This window comes from Antechinus flavipes, chromosome 2 (assembly GCF_016432865.1).
Source record: "Antechinus flavipes isolate AdamAnt ecotype Samford, QLD, Australia chromosome 2, AdamAnt_v2, whole genome shotgun sequence".
Taxonomy (NCBI): Eukaryota; Metazoa; Chordata; class Mammalia; order Dasyuromorphia; family Dasyuridae; genus Antechinus; species Antechinus flavipes.
Genome location: NC_067399.1, coordinates 294,666,863 through 294,684,507, shown reverse-complemented (window position 1 = coordinate 294,684,507; position 17,645 = coordinate 294,666,863). Strand labels below are relative to the sequence as shown.

The window sequence follows — 17,645 nt, the reverse complement described above, 5'->3', positions numbered from 1 at the left end:
AATCACTACTGATCAGAGAAATGCAAATTAAGACAACTGTGAGACACCACATCTCTCAGTTTGGCTATGATGACAGGAAAAGATAATGTGGAATGTTAGAGGGGATGTGGGGAAACTGGGACTCTGATACATTATTAGTGGAATTGTGAATGGATTCAGCCATTCTGGAGAGCAACTTGGAACTATGCTCAAAAAGGTATCAAACTGTGCATACCCTTTAACCCAGCAGTGTTTCTACTGGGCTTATACCCAAAGAGATTTTAAAGGAGGGAAAGGGACCCACATGTGCAAAAATGTTTGTGGCAGCCCTGTTTGTAGTGGCCAGAAACTGGAAACTTGAGTAGATGCCCATCAATTGGAGAATGGCTGAATAAATTGTGGTATATGAATGTTAACAGAATATTATTGTTCTGTAAGAAATGACCAACAGGATGAATACAGAGAGGCTTGGAGAGACTTACATGAACTGACGCTGAGTGAAATGAGCACAACCAGATCATTATACACAGCAACAAGATTATACTATGATCAATTCTGACGGACTCTTTAGCAACAAGATGATTCAGGCCAGTTCCAATGGTCTTGTGGTGAAGAAAGCCATCTGCACCCAGAGAGAGAGCTGTGGGAGCTGAATGGTCCTCGCAAGAGTACCAAAGGGAGTCTAATACAAAAATGGTTAAGAATTCATCCATGCTTTTGTTCAGGACTTGTATCCAAAAGAGATTTATTGAAGGATCTTTTTTTTTTTTTAATTGAAACTTTTTGTGTATGGATCACAACATAGTATTTTCACTTAGTAACTTAGGTTCCAATCTCCCCTCCCTGTCAGACTGGTTGGAAGAGGTTGGAACCAGATTATAAAAGGAACAGATGAGTTCTGAAAGCATCAGAGTTAATTAGCCTAGAGAAAGGAAGTGGTAGACTGGCACTTTAGGAATATAATGCTGGGAGCTGGGGGAGAGGAAGGAGGGAGATGGACTCAAGTGTAAACTTACCTCAACAAAAATTCTTTTTAGAAAAACACTTCATAATCCTTGAAAATACTAGATTGCTCACTCCTGCAATGGGCAGGTTTGGTTACAGTTTTTAAGAGACAAATTCATTTGAAGAAAAATACAGAGATCTTTTTCTAAATTTGTTTTATTTAAATTTTTACAGAATCTTGATTGAAATTAAGTATGTAGTTACAATTCCAGTAACAATTTCTACAAAAATGCACATACAATACCAGAATTTGTTTTTAAAGCAAACTAATATCATCTTCCTGTTTTGCATAAAACATGCGCTGAGCACATTTCTATCTTGACCAAAATTAGTCTCTAAGAGGAGAAGTGGCCCAATAAAGTCAGAAAAGGAGTTGTGAACAACAGGTATAAAAGAAGTTTTTTGGTTAAAGTTAAAGAAGGATCAGTGCCTTTCCCCAAACAAGCCCTTCGGTGCTAGTGGCAATTTGTTGTTGTGTTGACAACCAGTCTCAGATTTAATAGGTCTTGTCTCTGGCTAGGTAAGTTACTTTGGGGCACTGGGTCAATAACAACTGGCAGGACTATGGCTTATCTAGACTTTGTAGGCCCAGCCCCTACCACAGAATCCATACACCTTAGGTACTTTTAGAATAAATATTTATTGAAAAAGACAAACTTTTAGTACAGCCTTGGCCCATAGGTTAAAAAAAAAACAAACTGTCAAAAAAAAAGTAGAAAGAGTACTGAATTTGGAGTCAGAAGACCCAAATTCAAATCTTACAATTTCCTTACAACCTGTGACTGGTCACTTAAATTCTCTGACCTTATTTCCTTATTGGTAAGATAAAAGGCTTATATTTAAGAGGGATTCTAAGGTCCCTTCCAGTCCTAAATTCTATGATCCTATTATCTGAAAAATAAAAGTACACAGGCTGAGTCTGTCCTCCTTGCCACCACCAGTCGTGCTGGCCCTCCTAACGAGTCCTGATAACTTCCAAGTGAGATCCCTGAGGAGCCTTAGCTCCGAAGAGACTGTGTCAAAGACTCCAGCAAAATCCTTACTCTTGCCAGGACTGTTAACTATCAGGGCTGTGTAGGAGCCCTCCTGAGGTTCAGAGAGCACAAGGATCTTCCAATCAAAGACAGCCCCACTGTCCCAGCAGAACTACTAGAAAAAGCAGTTTAATTTCTTCTAAACCTAAAGCCTGACATCTCTAAGGTGATAGTCATGAGTGGGCATGTCAAAATGGAGTTCCTGCTGAGCTTAGCTGGCCTCTATGTGAATATGTATTTTGTCAGCAGGACCTAAGAAATCCAATGTAGTCAATGTGTCCTAAAGCACATCCATCATCTATTTCCAAAAAAAGTGGTTCACATAGAGGGAGGCACGATTCAAGGCTACATACTTTTCAATGAATGCTCTTGCTCCAAAAAAAAAAAAAAAAAAAAAAAAAAAAAAAAAAAAAGGGGGTGAAAGACTGTCAAGGAGACTGTACCAACTGACATGGCTTTCCATGGAGCTTACTTTTCACAAATGTAGGAAACTTGACCAGCATCCAAAGGAGATGCCATCACAATTAAAAGGAAATAGGGTATCAATTTTTCTGTTACCCAAAAAAAAAAAAAAATCATCCATGAGCACAAAATGTTTTTTTCTACCCATTTTCATAGAGTCTATCCCCTTCCATATGGGGCACATTCTGCCCTGGTCACAAAGGTCACTCCTAGGAGAATATTCTGCCACAGATTATTTGCTTCAGCATAGGTTTGGAGAGAACATAATTTTCTGGGACCCTGATAACAGCTTTTCTAAAATATGACAATATCAAAGTAGGTCAGTTTTTAATGTAGGCTCATAAGTATCCCTGATAATATCAAAAAATCCAAAGCACTTTGTAAACAACCATCAAAATTTAACAGAGTTAATACCTGGCTTATAGTACTAGGCAGCAGAAAAGGGGCTATTATCCTGGCAACCTTTTCTTAAAACCAAATCAAACTCCCTAAAACCTAAAAAACAATTGAGACTGGGGGCGGAGCATGGGAGTCAACAACCAGAGTTACATTGAACTGAATACACAATGAGAATCATAGGTAGTGAAATTAGAATATGCATTCTGGTCACTAAAGTAATGGCATGTACTAACAGCAGAAGGCTGGATAAGTCCTCTTGGAAAGGAGCATGGTGAAAAGGGGACCAAACAGTTAGAAATGTGCCTCATTTATTTATCTAACATCAGCATTCCCATTTGGTCTGAAATAAAAAAATCTCATTTATGCCATTCTAGCTGCAGTAATATTGCATCCCATCTAGCCGCCTTCTCTTTCTTGACTGAAATTCTTCAAAGAACTGCTGAATGTCCTCTCTCTTAACGACCTGTTGGTGAATAATAAAATAAGCAGTAATTAGGAGAAAATAAAAGTCACAAAAAAGCAAAACATACGGTTAAAATTATCCTCTTCCCCAAAAGAGAATAAGAATACAGCTTTTTAAAATTCCTTCCTACACTCATTAAAATTCCAGCCTTCCCACCCCTCTACCCCTGAATTCTAAAGCAGCCCAAAATGATGAAGCTTGGGAAACTGCTATCAGGTGATGAAATATGTACCAGTATTTGTGGCCCTGCAAATGTCCTAGCCCTGATGCCAACGATCCAGACTTGTGATGGAAAAAGCCTGGAATTAGAACATGAGGGACAACTAGGTGGCGCAGTGGAGAGACCTGAGGAGTCCAGAGGACCTGAGTTCAAATCTAGTCCCACATATTTAACACTTCCTGGGCTGTGTGGCCCTGGGCAAATCACTTAACCCAACTGCCTCAGCAACAACAACAACAACAACAACAACAAAAAAAAGGGTATGAAACCTAAATAACTTCTGAATCTCATTTTTCTTACTCTCGGGCAATGAAATGGCAGCAGGATAGAATGCTAGCCTTAAAGGCAGGCAGAACTGAATTCAAATTTTGACAGACACTTGCTAGCCATGTAAACCTTAAGCAAGTCACAATCTCCTTCAGTCTTAGATTCTTCATCAGTAAAATGAATAGCACCACCACTTCATAGAGTTACTGTGAGGATCAAAATGAGATAACATATGTACAGCTCTTTGTAAACTTTAAAGTGTTATAGACAAGTTAGCCAGCAGTAGTAAATAATTTTGAAAATGACTTTACAAAGTATTTAAAAGCACTTTTCTAGTAACTTCATGAAGCAGTTAATACAGAACCAAGATCAGAGAAGTTCATTGAGTTGTCCGGGGTCACAGAGCTTGTAAAATTCTGAAGTGGGACCCAAATCCAAATTTCCTGCTTTTCTACACCCCTAGGACACCAGGCTAAGTGCTGCAGGAATTGAGAGGAGGGCTGATACACCCACTTGACTGTGCTGTAAAAATGCCAAAGAGCTACTCTCACAGCAGCTGCTCTCACCATCTCTAGGCAAAGTGCTTGACAGAGAAGTAGCACAAATGCCTCCTGGGCAGCTGACCTGGGTTCACTTCCTCAGGAGTGTACAATACTCAGATATGCAGTCCTTGAAGCACCTGATGATGTTCAACTTAGGACAATTCAGGAGCCTTAGCCCCGAGTACATCATGTACCTAGCAGCAGATGTGGCCAATAGGGTAAATTTCCCCACAGGGTATTCTCTATTAGAGAAATGTTTAACTGATATCACTAAAGACACACAATGTGGTTAACTATGTGCCTGATAAAGGCTGGAACCATTTATTGAATCTATTATTGTCTCCACCAATAAGGACTTCATGGGCTCCCATTTACCAAAGTCCAAAAATATTAAAAACACAATTTTTACTTTGTAAATTATTGATACTTCAATATATCAAAAAATGCCAGCATTAATATGTTCATTGGGAAAGCCACCTTTTGGTGATGAATTTTTAGGCCATCACAGTCTATAAAAAAATAACTCACAATGTCTCTCGATTCCAAATGATAGTCTCTTGATTCACCTTTAAAAAATAAGTATGATATGATCTCAACAAGAGGAATTAACATCTTTCCAAATGTTCAAGGATTATTTTTTAAAGAATGTTTTGTATGTATAATTATAAATTCTGAGTATGTTCTTGGTAGACTGATATTTTAAGTACCTGTAGTTATTTGGAAATGGATTTTTTTTTTCTGTTATTTTATTCCTGGATTTATTCTTGCTACAGAGAAATGATAATTACATGTTCTTATTTTGTACCATGTAACTTCCTAAAACTAATAATTTTCTCAAATTTTTTTCTCAAATAATTTTGATCTTCGAGGGTTTTCTAGGTTAACACTCTTATCACCTGTAAATAAGGATCATTCTGTCTCATCTTTGCCAATTTTAGTGTCTTTAATTTCTTTCTCTTGTTTTAATGCTACTATTAGCATTCCTAACATTATGATAAATAATACTAGAGATCAGATATCCTTGTTTTATCCATATATTTCCCAGAAAAGCTTCTGATGTTTTCTACATTGCAAGTAATGCTAGCTATAGTTTGTTTTTTAATTGATTAAAAATAATCCTTCAAATATTATGCTTTCTATGTTAAAAAAAAAAAAAAGTGTATTTCATCAGTTTTTTTATTCATCTACCAACATAATTATGTGATTTGGAATTTTTTTTAAATAATAGCTTTTTATTCTCAAAATGTATGCAAAAATAATATTCAACATTCACTCTTGCAAAACCTTGTGTTCCAAATTTTTCTCCCTCTCCTAGACAGTAAATAATGCAAAATAGGTTAAATATGTGCAATTCTTCTATACATATTTCTACATTTATCATGCTGCACAAGAAAAATCAAATGAAAAAGAAAAAAAGACAAGCAAACAACCAAAAAAAAAGGTGAAAGTATGCTGTGATTCACATTCAGTTCCCATAGTTCTCTTTCTGTGTGCAGATGACTCTCCATCACAAGTCCATTGCAATTGGCCTAAATCATCTCATTATTGAAAAGTTTCAACCGTCAAAACTGATCACTGTGTAATCTTGCTATAACTATATACAATGTTCTCTTGGTTCTACCCACTTCACTTAGCATCAGTTCATGTAAGTCTCTCCAGGACATTTTGAAATATTCCTGATCATTTCTTAGAAAACAATAATATTCCATTATATTTAGATATCATAGCTTATTCAGCCATTCCCCAACTTATGGGCACCCAGTCACTTTCCAGTTCCTTGCCACCCCAAAGAGAGTTGCTACAAACATTTTTGCATATGTGCATATCTTTCCCTTTTTTATGATCTCTTTTTTGGGTTATATTGCTGGATCAAAGGGTATGCAAAATTTGATAGCCCTTTGAGCACAGTTGATTTGGCATGTTTTTAACACAATAAGTTATGCTGTTTTCCTAATCCTGGACCATCCTTATATTATGTAGTATAAATTTAACTTCATCATAGTGAATTTCCCTTCTCCAGGAATTTCTTTATGATCTACTCAACTTCATTTGCTGAGAAGAGATTAAGATCTCAATTTCATAGTAGTCTAGCCCTACCAGACCTAAAACTGTATTATAAAGCAGCAGTCATCAAAACCATTTGGTACTGGCTAAGAAACAGAGTGGTAGATCAGTAGAATATGTTAGGTTCACAATTCACAATAGTCAATGACTACAGTAACCTGCAAAACGACTCCAGCTTCTGAGAGAACTCACTATTTAATAAAAATTGCTGGAAAAACTGAAAAATAATATGGCAGAAACTAAGTATTGACCAACATCTAACACTCTAGACCAAAATAGGTTCATGATAAAGGTAACACTATAAGCAAATTAGGAGAACAAGAGAGAGTCTACTTCTCAGATCTGTATGAAAAGGGAAGAATTTATAGTCAAAGAAGAAATAGAGAACATTATGAAATGCAAAATATACAGTAATTTTGATCACATCAAATTTAAAAGTTTTTGCACATACAAAACCAATGCAGCCAATATTAGAAGGGAAGGAGAAAGCTGGGGAAAAATTTGTAAAGCCAGTGTTTCTGATTATATACAGAACTGCCTCAAATTTATAATATAAGCCATTCCCTAAATGATAAATGATCAAAGGATATGAAGACAATTTTCAAAGACATTAAAGCCATTTCTAATTATATGAAAAAGTGCTCTAAATAACTATTGATCAGAGAAATACAAAATAGCTCTGAGGTACCCCTTCATATTTCTCAGACTGGCTAAGATGACAGAAAAAGAAAATGATAAATGTTGGAGGGGATGTGGGAAAACTGGAGCATTAATGCATCATTGTTGGACCAACCATTCTGGAGAGCACTCTGGAACTTTGCTCAAAGGGCTTTAAAAATGCATACCCTTTGATCCAGCACTGTTTCTACTGGGTCTATATCCCACATGTGCAAAAATGTTTGTAGCAGCCCTTTTCATAATGGAAAGGAACTAGAAATTGAGTGGATGGCCATCAGCGAGGCACTGGCTGAATAAATTATGATATAAGAATGTAATTGAATATTATTGTCCTATAAAAAATGATGAACAGGCTGATTTCAAAATAGCCTGGAAAGACTTACATGAACTGATGCTAAGAGAAATGAATAGAATCAAGAGAACATTGTACACAGCAATAAGATTATATGATAATCAACTATGATGGACTTGGTTCTTTTCAACAATGAAGTGATTCAAGACAATTCCAATGCACTTATAATAAAAAGTACCACATCCAGAGAGAAAACAATATGGAGACTAAATGTGCATCAAAGGCATTATTTTCATCTTTTTTTGTTATTGTTTGTAATAACATTTTTTTTCTTGTGGTTTATTCCCTTTTGATCTGATTTTTCTTGTGCAGCATAATGAATATGGAAATATATTTAAAAGAACTGTACACATGCTGTCTTGGGGGGAAAGGAAAGGTGAATGTTGAAAACTATCTTTGCATGTATTTGGGAAAAAAATACTCAATTTTTAAAAAATATCTCACTTTCATGTTCTAGAGATCTGGGTATTGTATTAGTTAAGGAATTATTCATTTCTTTAAAATTATCTATCTTGTTAGCATAAAATTATGCATAATGCATTTTATTTCTTAATTGTTTTATCACCAAGTTCATTTTTATTGACTGATTTTACTTTCTCTTTCTGTAACCAGATTTGCTATAGAGGTTTATCAATTTTTATTTGGAGATGAGCTTCTTATCTGAAAAGAACTGCTAAGGAAATTGGATATCTCATAAGCTCCAAGTGGATATATAATCTAAATATTTAAAAATATATGCTAAAAACACTGAAGAACCACCAGATCAGGTAGTTTTCAAAGATGGCTATAGAAGAGTTCTTTACCAAACAATCATAAAAAATAAAATATAACATATCAGAAATTGAAAAACTTTTGCATAAACAAAATCAACTCAATTGTGAAATGCAGGGAAGCAGATGCCTGAGAAAAAGCTTTGCATCAATCATTCCCAATTCAAATAGTATCCATCAATGATCCAAGGATATAAAAAAACAATATTCAAAACATCTACAAACTCTTATCAAACATATGAAACACTACCCTAAATCATCAATAATCACAGAAATGCAGATTAAAAGGAATAAGTCAAAGAAGTAAGATCCAATTTCTTGTCTTTTCCCCTTCTGACTTATCTCTATTGATTTCTTTCCTTATTCTCCCTTTCAACCTATGACCTCTGGTTCAACTCTCTCCAACCCATGTCTTCCCAAGGTTCCAATCATTTTCTCCTTTCAATTTAAATTAGTACAAAAATGCACCAATCCCTTCTTATTGAAGTCCATCTCATGGATTATCTAAACTATCCCAGCACTATTGCTTGTTTATTTCAGCCACTCCTGCTAACAATCAAACTCCCTCTTCTCCTTGTGTAACCTTCCTCACACTGTTCTGTCTTACTGTTCCACCAAAACAAGAGGAATGAATATATATATATACTGATCTTCTTCGCTACTTGCTTTGCATGCTTTTTCTATATAGAAGGTTCCTCTATATTATCTGACCATCAACAATGTTTGCTAATTTTTTACTTTGATATTTTTAATTTTGAAGTCTGACCATCAGATTTCTTGGTGAATTAAATCTGGGGTTTTTATCAGTATTCTATGGATTCTCTTGATCTGTATTGAGCAATCTGCTCCCACTCTTTCTGAGGAATTTTTCTACATGGTTTTTAGAACTATGATATTATTTTTCATTACTGCATTTCTGGTCCTTCCCCTGTCCAAAATCATGTCCCCAGAGTTTCATATCCTTCCACAAACACTCCCTTTTCTTCTTCATTACTCAAGGTAAAATCCTTTCCCAGAAAGGGAATACCCAGCACAAGGCCCAAACCTGACAGCCCAGGTGGGAATTCACCAAAGTTCAACTGTAAAAGTTGCCTAAAATTGATATAGTATGAGGAATAGGCAGCATCAGTAAACACTATGGGAATAAGGGAAAAAATAGGGGCTTTTAGTACCAAAAACTATAGGCTGTGGAATAGGTCTTAATTTTTCCAGCAAGAATTACTATAGCAGGTTCATTCATCTTTCTTCCTTCTATTGTTGCTGAGTTTTCTGTATTTTAGTATTTTCACTTCTGAACCTATCATATCCACGATCACTTATGGTACCACAAAATCCTACTACATTAATATACTATAATTTGTTTCACTATTCCCCAGTTAAAAGCCCTTTTTTTTGGTTTTTGATTCCAGTTTTTTGCTACAACAACAAAGTGTTGTTCTGAATATTGTTCTGGGTGTGGATTTCTCCTCATCTGTCTTTGATCTCTTCTTCTGGGAATGTGCTGAATGATGGTGACCCCAGATCAAAGGGATGCACAAGTTTGACGATTTTGAGAATACAGTTTCAAATTGCTTTCAGACTGGTTGGAACAGTTCTATTAACAATGCATTTATTCAATTATTGTTCAGTAAGAAATGACCAATAGGATGATTTCAGAAAGGCCTGGAGAGACATACATGAACTGATGCTGAGTGAAATGAGCAGGACCAGGAGATCATTATATACTTCAACAATACTATACGATGATCAATTCTGATGGACCTGGCCGTCCTCAGCAATGAGACGAACCAAATCAGTTCCAATAGAGCAGTAATGAACTGAACCAGCTACACCCAGTGAAAGAAATCTGGGAGATTACTAAGAACCATTACATGGAATTCCCAATCCCTATATTTTTTTCTGCCTGCATTTTTGATTTCCTTCACAGGCTAATTGTACACTATTTCAGAGTCCGATTCTTTTTGTACAGCAAAATAACAGTTTGGACATGTATACTTATTTTGTATTTAATTTATACTTTAACACATTTAACATGTATTGGTCAACCTGCCATCTAGGGGAGGGGGCGGGGAGAAGGAGGGGAAAAATTGGAACAAAAGGCTTGGCAATTGTCAATGCTGCAAAATTACCCATGCATATAACTTGTAAATAAAAAGCAATTTTAAAAAATGATATCATACTATGTCATCTATTAAAATACTGAATTTAAAAAAATGCATTTATTCAATTGTTACCTCTATACAATCCCTCCAACAACTGTAATTTACTTTTGTTATCTTTGCCTCTCTACTTTGCCACCATACTGGGTATGAGAGGAAACTTTAGTTATTTTCATTTCATTTTCTCTTATTATTAATAATTTGGAGCATTTTTTTCATGTGATTGTTCAAAGTTTATATTTCCTCATTTGAGAACTACCTGTTCATAGTCTTTAACCTTTATTTATAAACATTTGAATCAATTCTTTATAAATATACTGAATGTTAAACTTCTATCAGATAAATTTTCTATGAAGATTTTTTCTCAGTTAATAATTTTCCTTCTAGTTCTAACTACATTTATTTTGTTTGAACAGATTTTCAATTTTATATAATCCGTATCAGCTGAAGTGTTATCAACCAAGAATAGTTCAATAGTAAGTTATCAGAAAATTAGTTAAGAAGATGGTGAGTCCACATTCTCTCTTGGTATCCAGGCAATGTCTAAAGATAGCTTCCCCCTAGTCTATTTTAGGAATAAACCCTTCATCCCCAGGGTAAAGGACGTGGAGGTGGGTAAGGTCTATGCCCACAACAATATTCATAGAGGCACTTTTTGATATAACAAAGAACTGGGTTTACAGAATAACAAAGATAAGAGTTGTACATGGTCTTCACTACTAAATGGAGTAACCAAATAGTTAAATGTCCTCAGAACAGTATCTTCATATAGTCTTAAAATCAAGAATTATATTCTCCTTCTGCACTACATGAGCATTCAGAAAGTAGAAGAGCCTTGAACTTTGTATCCTTTTTATATTTCATATCAAATATGAGAATTCATTATTCTTTGCCCCTAAGCCCAGCTCTCTTTTTTCTATGGAGGGCAGCCTTCGAGTTATCTTTGACTACTGGATTTCTCTCACATATACAGTGCATTCCCCAGTGAGCCAAGACTGGTTGATTCTGCCTCTATTACAGGTCTCAAATCCACCATCTCTCTCTTCGCACAGCCATCACTCTTGTTCTGGAATTCTTCACCTCTTATTCACACTAAAGCGATATAGCTGTATTCATCCTTCACATAGCTACCAATGTAAATGTTGGCTATCTCTAGAGCGAAATAAAAACTCTTCTGGCAGATTTAAAGCCCATCATAATCTAATTCTAAAAAGTAAAAGAGAGAGAGAAAGAGAGAGAGAGAGAAAGAGAGAGAGAGAAGCAGAGTACAAAAAGGAAAAAAGATAGAGAAAAAATATAAGAAATTAATGGTCATAGTACCAAATATCAGAAACTTTTGGAATCAAAAAAATAAAAAGTTCCAAAACAGAACTCCCAAATTATCAAGTTTCACCTTAAAAGTCCTTCAAAATACAGAATACCTTGTGTCTTGAGTATATGTATATCTGGATACGAAACAGGCACCTGAACCTTTATTGTTCCAGAAAGCACAGGACATGTCTACTGTATGTAGTAAACAAACATCTGAATTAAAAAGAAGAGACTTGCCAATGATACACCCAATATACCTCAGCTACAGGGAAAATGAAGCACTCTCTTTCTCTAATAGTACACTGATAGAGTAAGCCACAATAGGTAACTATAGAATAATATAACCTGTACTACAGTGTACACATAGGCAGCAGAACAAAGCTACAATTGAATAAAATATCATTTGACCTGCACAGCAGCATACATAAAACACAACAATGTGGGAATTGTACAGAAATCACTGCATAATATGGACAGCAAGCTTCCTCTAGTGAGATAAAGGGGAGCAGAATTAAAAAACTGAATTAGGTTTAAAAGAGAAGATAAGAATCTGCACATGACAGAAAAAGGGCAAATAGAGTAAAATGCTAACGAGACAGTACAATATTGGTTCAATTTTCCTTGATGACATAAAGGAAGGTCAGCTATTCAAATTATCTGCAGATGTCTATCCTTCTAAAATTGTTTAACAGTTCTGTACTTCATAATTTCTTAAGTTAGAGTATTTAAACGATGTTTGCATGACCTTTAATTTTAGAAATATGAAGAAGCCTCTATATTTGGCTCAATGTTAACTGAAAAATAATGCAATTTACTTGAGCAAATGCAGTTGATGATAATAAAAGATAACATTTATATAGTATTCTAAGGATTACAAAGTATATGTGACAGGGAATATAAATATTATGCCCACTGTACAGGTGAGAAACCTGAGACAGAACTATAAATTGTCTTTGCAAGGCCAGGACTTCAACGCAGGTTTTCTCATTTTAAATCTTTCCCACTACACTGATACCTCTTTCATAAGTCAAGCATGTCTCCTATAGAATAGCTTTTTCAACTGAAATTGAGATAATTTATTAAAGACTATTTATATACAGTTTAAAAAAACAATTAAAATGTAAGATATATCATAAGAATTCTGGGACATTTCTGACCAGTCTATACTCTAAAAAGTTTTATAATAATTAAATGGATCTCTCTTAGCAATGCTTGCCAATATCTAACCAAGAAGGTACTAGGGAATTATATTCCCCTGAGAAGTCTTATATAGAATGCTGACTTTTTTTTTTTTAAATATGATAATGCTTGAAGAACATTCCTCCTTCAAAATCTAAGAAGACAATAAGAGCAAGTGATGGAAAAAAGTAGATACATGTGGCTGATTATGTTAGTGAGGAAGAAATGACTAATAATGTTTTGAAAGCTACTGCAAAGTTAAAAAAAACATGAAAGCAACAGTCAAGATGTCTTTCTGGATGGTTTAAAAACAAAACAAAACAAAACAAACAGGTAGAAGAAACTTGCTTTAGTCTTTGATTCAACAATGTTTCAGAAAGGAAGTCATGTTACACCACCCAGGAAATGATGTTATCTGAACATCTTTTGCATCTTTATGATGAAGAGATCTAATGGCACAACTGATCATTTAAACTGTCAAAGAAAATAATCCATTTTTAAGGAACTCAAAGCAATGTTTTAAAAGTTGTAATTCATCTTACCGTTCCTTCATCAGCAAATCTCCTGAGATAGTCTTTAAGTTCAGTCTTTAAATCATTATATTCTATAAGAGAAAAAAATACACATTAACTTCAATGAAGAAGCATCTACTATTAAAAAAAACTTTTCTGTCACTATGCTTGAAAGAGATTTGTCTACTAGCATTTTTAAACTCAAATTATTCCTCTTATATGAAACCAGAAGTTCATTTCACATACTGCCTTAAATTCTTTTGAACTCCCTTCAACTTCATCTCAGGAACTCCAGTCCTAAAAAAGTACAGATCTAACTCCAAATATGATTAGCTCAGAAATTAAAAAATATTTTTTTTTCTTCTATAAATTTAATCTTTGGGAAAATTCAGGTAAGTCATGTTTAATCTCTAAATCCACACTACTTATATCCATGAAAAAACATTTTTAAAAATATGTCTATTAAAAACTTTGAACTCTACTATATATACTTGGGTAGATAGAGAAAAGAAGATATCACACAAAGAGGCAGTATCATATCTGTGTTATGAGATCATAAAATCTGGTGGAGAAATTAAACTACAACAACTTATATTAATGGACACAAATATATACAGCACTCATAATATATATTTAGGTAAGCATATGACAGAGAGAGAGAGAAAAGAAAATTTTAGAGGAAGAAAACTTTAAGTTCACAATATTACTGTTGAAGGTTCTTAAAAGATCATTTATCCTCTCCTTTTAGAAATAGGAAAATTAAGGTCTAGAGATTAAGTGATCAGCCCAAGTCATAAAACATTTAAGTAGCAGAAATAGGACTTAAATGAAGGCCTTCTGATTACTTTTTTTCTTACTACAACTGGAATCAAAGAGCTTGGCCCAAGTTAAGTGATGGAAGGGGAAAGAAAAGGAACAAGACAGCAAGAAGGAAGAGGCTCTCATCAAGAAAGAATCTGAAGGCTGGAGGTTTGTTAAAAGACAAATTTTTCTAGAAATGCAGGACAAATTAATGAACAATAAATGTAGGAAAGATAGAATTCTGGTGGAACATGTAGAAATTACTCTGAATAAAAGAGGGCTGGGAAGGAGAAGAGTCATAGAAATAGCAAAAATTTCATTTCATTTTTTTTTTTTTATTTGCATGGGTAATTTTTCAGCATTGACCCCTGCAAAATCTTCTGTTCCAACTTTTTCCCCTCCACTCCACATCCTCCACTAGATGGCAGGTAGACCAATACATGTTAAATATGTTAAAGTATATGTTAAATACAATATATGTATACATATCCATACAGTTATTTTGCTGCACAAAAAGAATCGAACTTAGAAATAAGGTTAAAAATAACCTGAGAAGGAAATTAAAAAATGCAAGCAGACAAAAACAGAGGGAGTGGAAATGCTATGTTGTGGGTCACACTCATTTCCCACAGTTCTTTCGCTGGATATAGCTGGTTCTCTTCATTATTGAACAAATGAAACCGATTTGGTTCATCTCATTGTTGAAGAGACCACGTCCATCAGAATAGATCATGATATAGTATTGTTGTTGAAATATATAATGATCTCCTGGTCCTGCTCATTTCACTCAGCATCAGTTCATTTAAGTCTACAAATCTCTCTGTAGTCATCCTGCTGGTCATTTCTTAAAGAACAGTAATATTCCATAACATTCATATACCACAATTTATTCAGCCATTCTCCAACTGATGGGCATCTACTCAGTTTCCAGGTTCTGGCCACTACAAAGAAGGCTACCACAAACATTTTTGCACACGTGGGTCCCTTTCCCTTCTCTAGTATCTCTTTGGGATATAAGCCCAGTAGTAACACTGCTGGATCAAAGGGTATGAACAGAAAAATTTCATTTCTAATTAGAAATTCTAACTACTACTTAAAATTCTAATTCTACATAACTAATAGAAATTTGTAACAAAAGTAGGATTCTTTTTAATCTAGAAGCAAAATGAAGAACAAAAGAACAATATCAGGATTGACTAATTTGAGTAGCACTGGATAATTAAGAAACAGAAGAAACTGGCTTTCTATTACTTCTTTATCCACACTTATTCAAAATAGCACATTTTGTTATTTTTCAAGTATGCCATCTTTGGGGAATGCAGTTTTATTATAATAATTAGAGCAGCCAAAACCAGTATAACATTAAAAAATTTAAGCAACAGCAGTGACAGATGGTGCCCAAATCAAACACCTTCAATAAAACTTGGCCTTTCCTATTATTCTTTGCAAATAATATGATGGTATACTTAGAAAATCCCAGAGCAACAACTAAAAAACTAGTTAAAATAACAATTTTAATAATGTTTTATACACACACACAAACACACGTGTATAAGTATATATAAAAGTCACTACCATATCTACAAATTACTAATTAAGTCCAGCAGTAAGAGGAGAAAAAGAAATTCCATTTAAAACAACTGCAGTCAACATAAAATACTTGGAAGTCTTGTCTATCAAGACAAACCCAGGAACTATATGAACCCTAACCCTAAATTTTTCACACAAATAAAGTCAGATCTAAACAAATGGAGAAATATTAATTGCTCATGAATATGTTTAGAATTTAGAATATATTTAAAATTATAATAAAAATGACATTTCTATCTAAATTAATTTACTTACACCAATCAAACTACCCCCACCAAAAATGTTTTAAAGATTAGAAAAAATAATAAAATTTATCTGGAAAAGCAAAAAAAAAAAACAAGAATATCAAGGAAATCAGTGAAAATAAAATGTAAAAGGTGGTGACCTAAGAATCAGATCTCAAACTGTATTACAAAATGGAAATCATCAAAACAATTTGGTACTAGCTAAGAAACAGAGTGATAGATAAATGGAATAGATTAGGTACATTATTCACAACAGTAAATGACCATAGTAATCTACCTAATATTTAGTAAACTCAAAAGATCCAAGCACTTAAGAAAACTCATTATCTCACAAAAATGGTTAGGAAAACTGGAAAGAAGTTTGACAAAAACTAGATATTGACCAACACTGTGTAGGAAGATATGGTCAAAATGGATTCATGAGTTAGACATAAAGGGTAATGTCATAAGCAAATTAAGTGAGCACAAAAAATTTTATCTGTCAGATCTATAAGAATTCTGATTATACTGAATTAAAAAGGGTTTGCACAAACCAAACTAATATAGCCAAGATTAGAAGGAAAGCAGAAAAATTAGGAAAAAAATTTACATTTAAGCTTTTCTGGTAAAGTTTTATTTCTCAAATACATAGAGAACTGAGTATAAGAATACAAATCATTCTCCTACTGATAAATGGTCAAAGGATATGAACAGGCAGTTTTCAGAAGAGGAAATCAAAACTAGCTATAAAGGTATGAAAAAAATAATCTAAATCACTATTGACGAGAGAAACATAAATTAAAAACAACTTTTATATACCACCTCATACCTATCAGATTAGCTAACATGACAAAAAAGGCAAAGGACAAATATTGGAGGTATGGAAAAACTGGGATGCTAATGCACAAGTCTAACAATTCTGAAGGGCAATTTGGAACTATGTCCAAAGGGCTAGACAAATGTGAATATCCAGTGATTTAGCAATATCACTACTAGATCTATATCCCAAAGAGATCAATTAAAAAGAACAAGATCTATATACAAAAATATCTGTAGCAGTTCTTTTAGTGATAATAAAGAATTAGAGACTGAGACTGAGACTGAAGGGATGTTACAGCTGAACAAGTTGTGGTTCATGATTTTGACAGAATACTATTGTGATGAAAAGAAATGATGAACAGGATGCTTTCAAAAAAACATGGGAAGACTTACGTGAACTGATACAAAGTGAAGTTAGCAGCTGCAGAAACAGCAACATTATACAATGATCAATTATGAATGACAGCCATTTTTTGCAACAACCCAAGATAATTCTAAAGGATGTATGATGAAAAATGCTATTTCCCTCCAGAGAAAGAATAGACGGCATATGAATGCAAATTGAAGTTTATTATACTTTCTTTTCTTTTGTTCTTCTTTTGTGACATGGGCAAAACAGAAATGTTTTGCACAATTATATATATATAATCTAAAACAAAGTGCTTTCCTTCTCAAGGAGGAGAAAGGATGAGGGAATTTGGAATTATTTTATGTATAACAGAAAAAAAAATTAGAAAAATAACTTGCCTTTTTGAGAAATGATATTAAAACTAAAATGACATTACTATATTAGCCTCAGTACAGTGCAGGTAATA

The 17,645-nt window shown here is 34.1% G+C and overlaps 1 protein-coding gene across 1 annotated transcript in view; it reads right to left on the bottom strand.

The window, feature by feature from the left end:
* Positions 1-1,122: 1,122 nt before the first annotated feature.
* UBR7 (ubiquitin protein ligase E3 component n-recognin 7) overlaps positions 1,123-17,645 on the bottom strand; it is a 30,964-nt gene continuing 14,441 nt past the window's right edge. Inside the window, exons 10-11 of the mRNA XM_051977368.1 lie at positions 13,427-13,488; positions 1,123-3,342 (exon numbers count right to left, since the gene is read on the bottom strand). Coding sequence (XP_051833328.1) covers positions 3,250-3,342; positions 13,427-13,488 — 155 coding nt within the window. The 3' untranslated portion in view covers positions 1,123-3,249. The remainder of the gene's footprint in view (positions 3,343-13,426; positions 13,489-17,645) is intronic.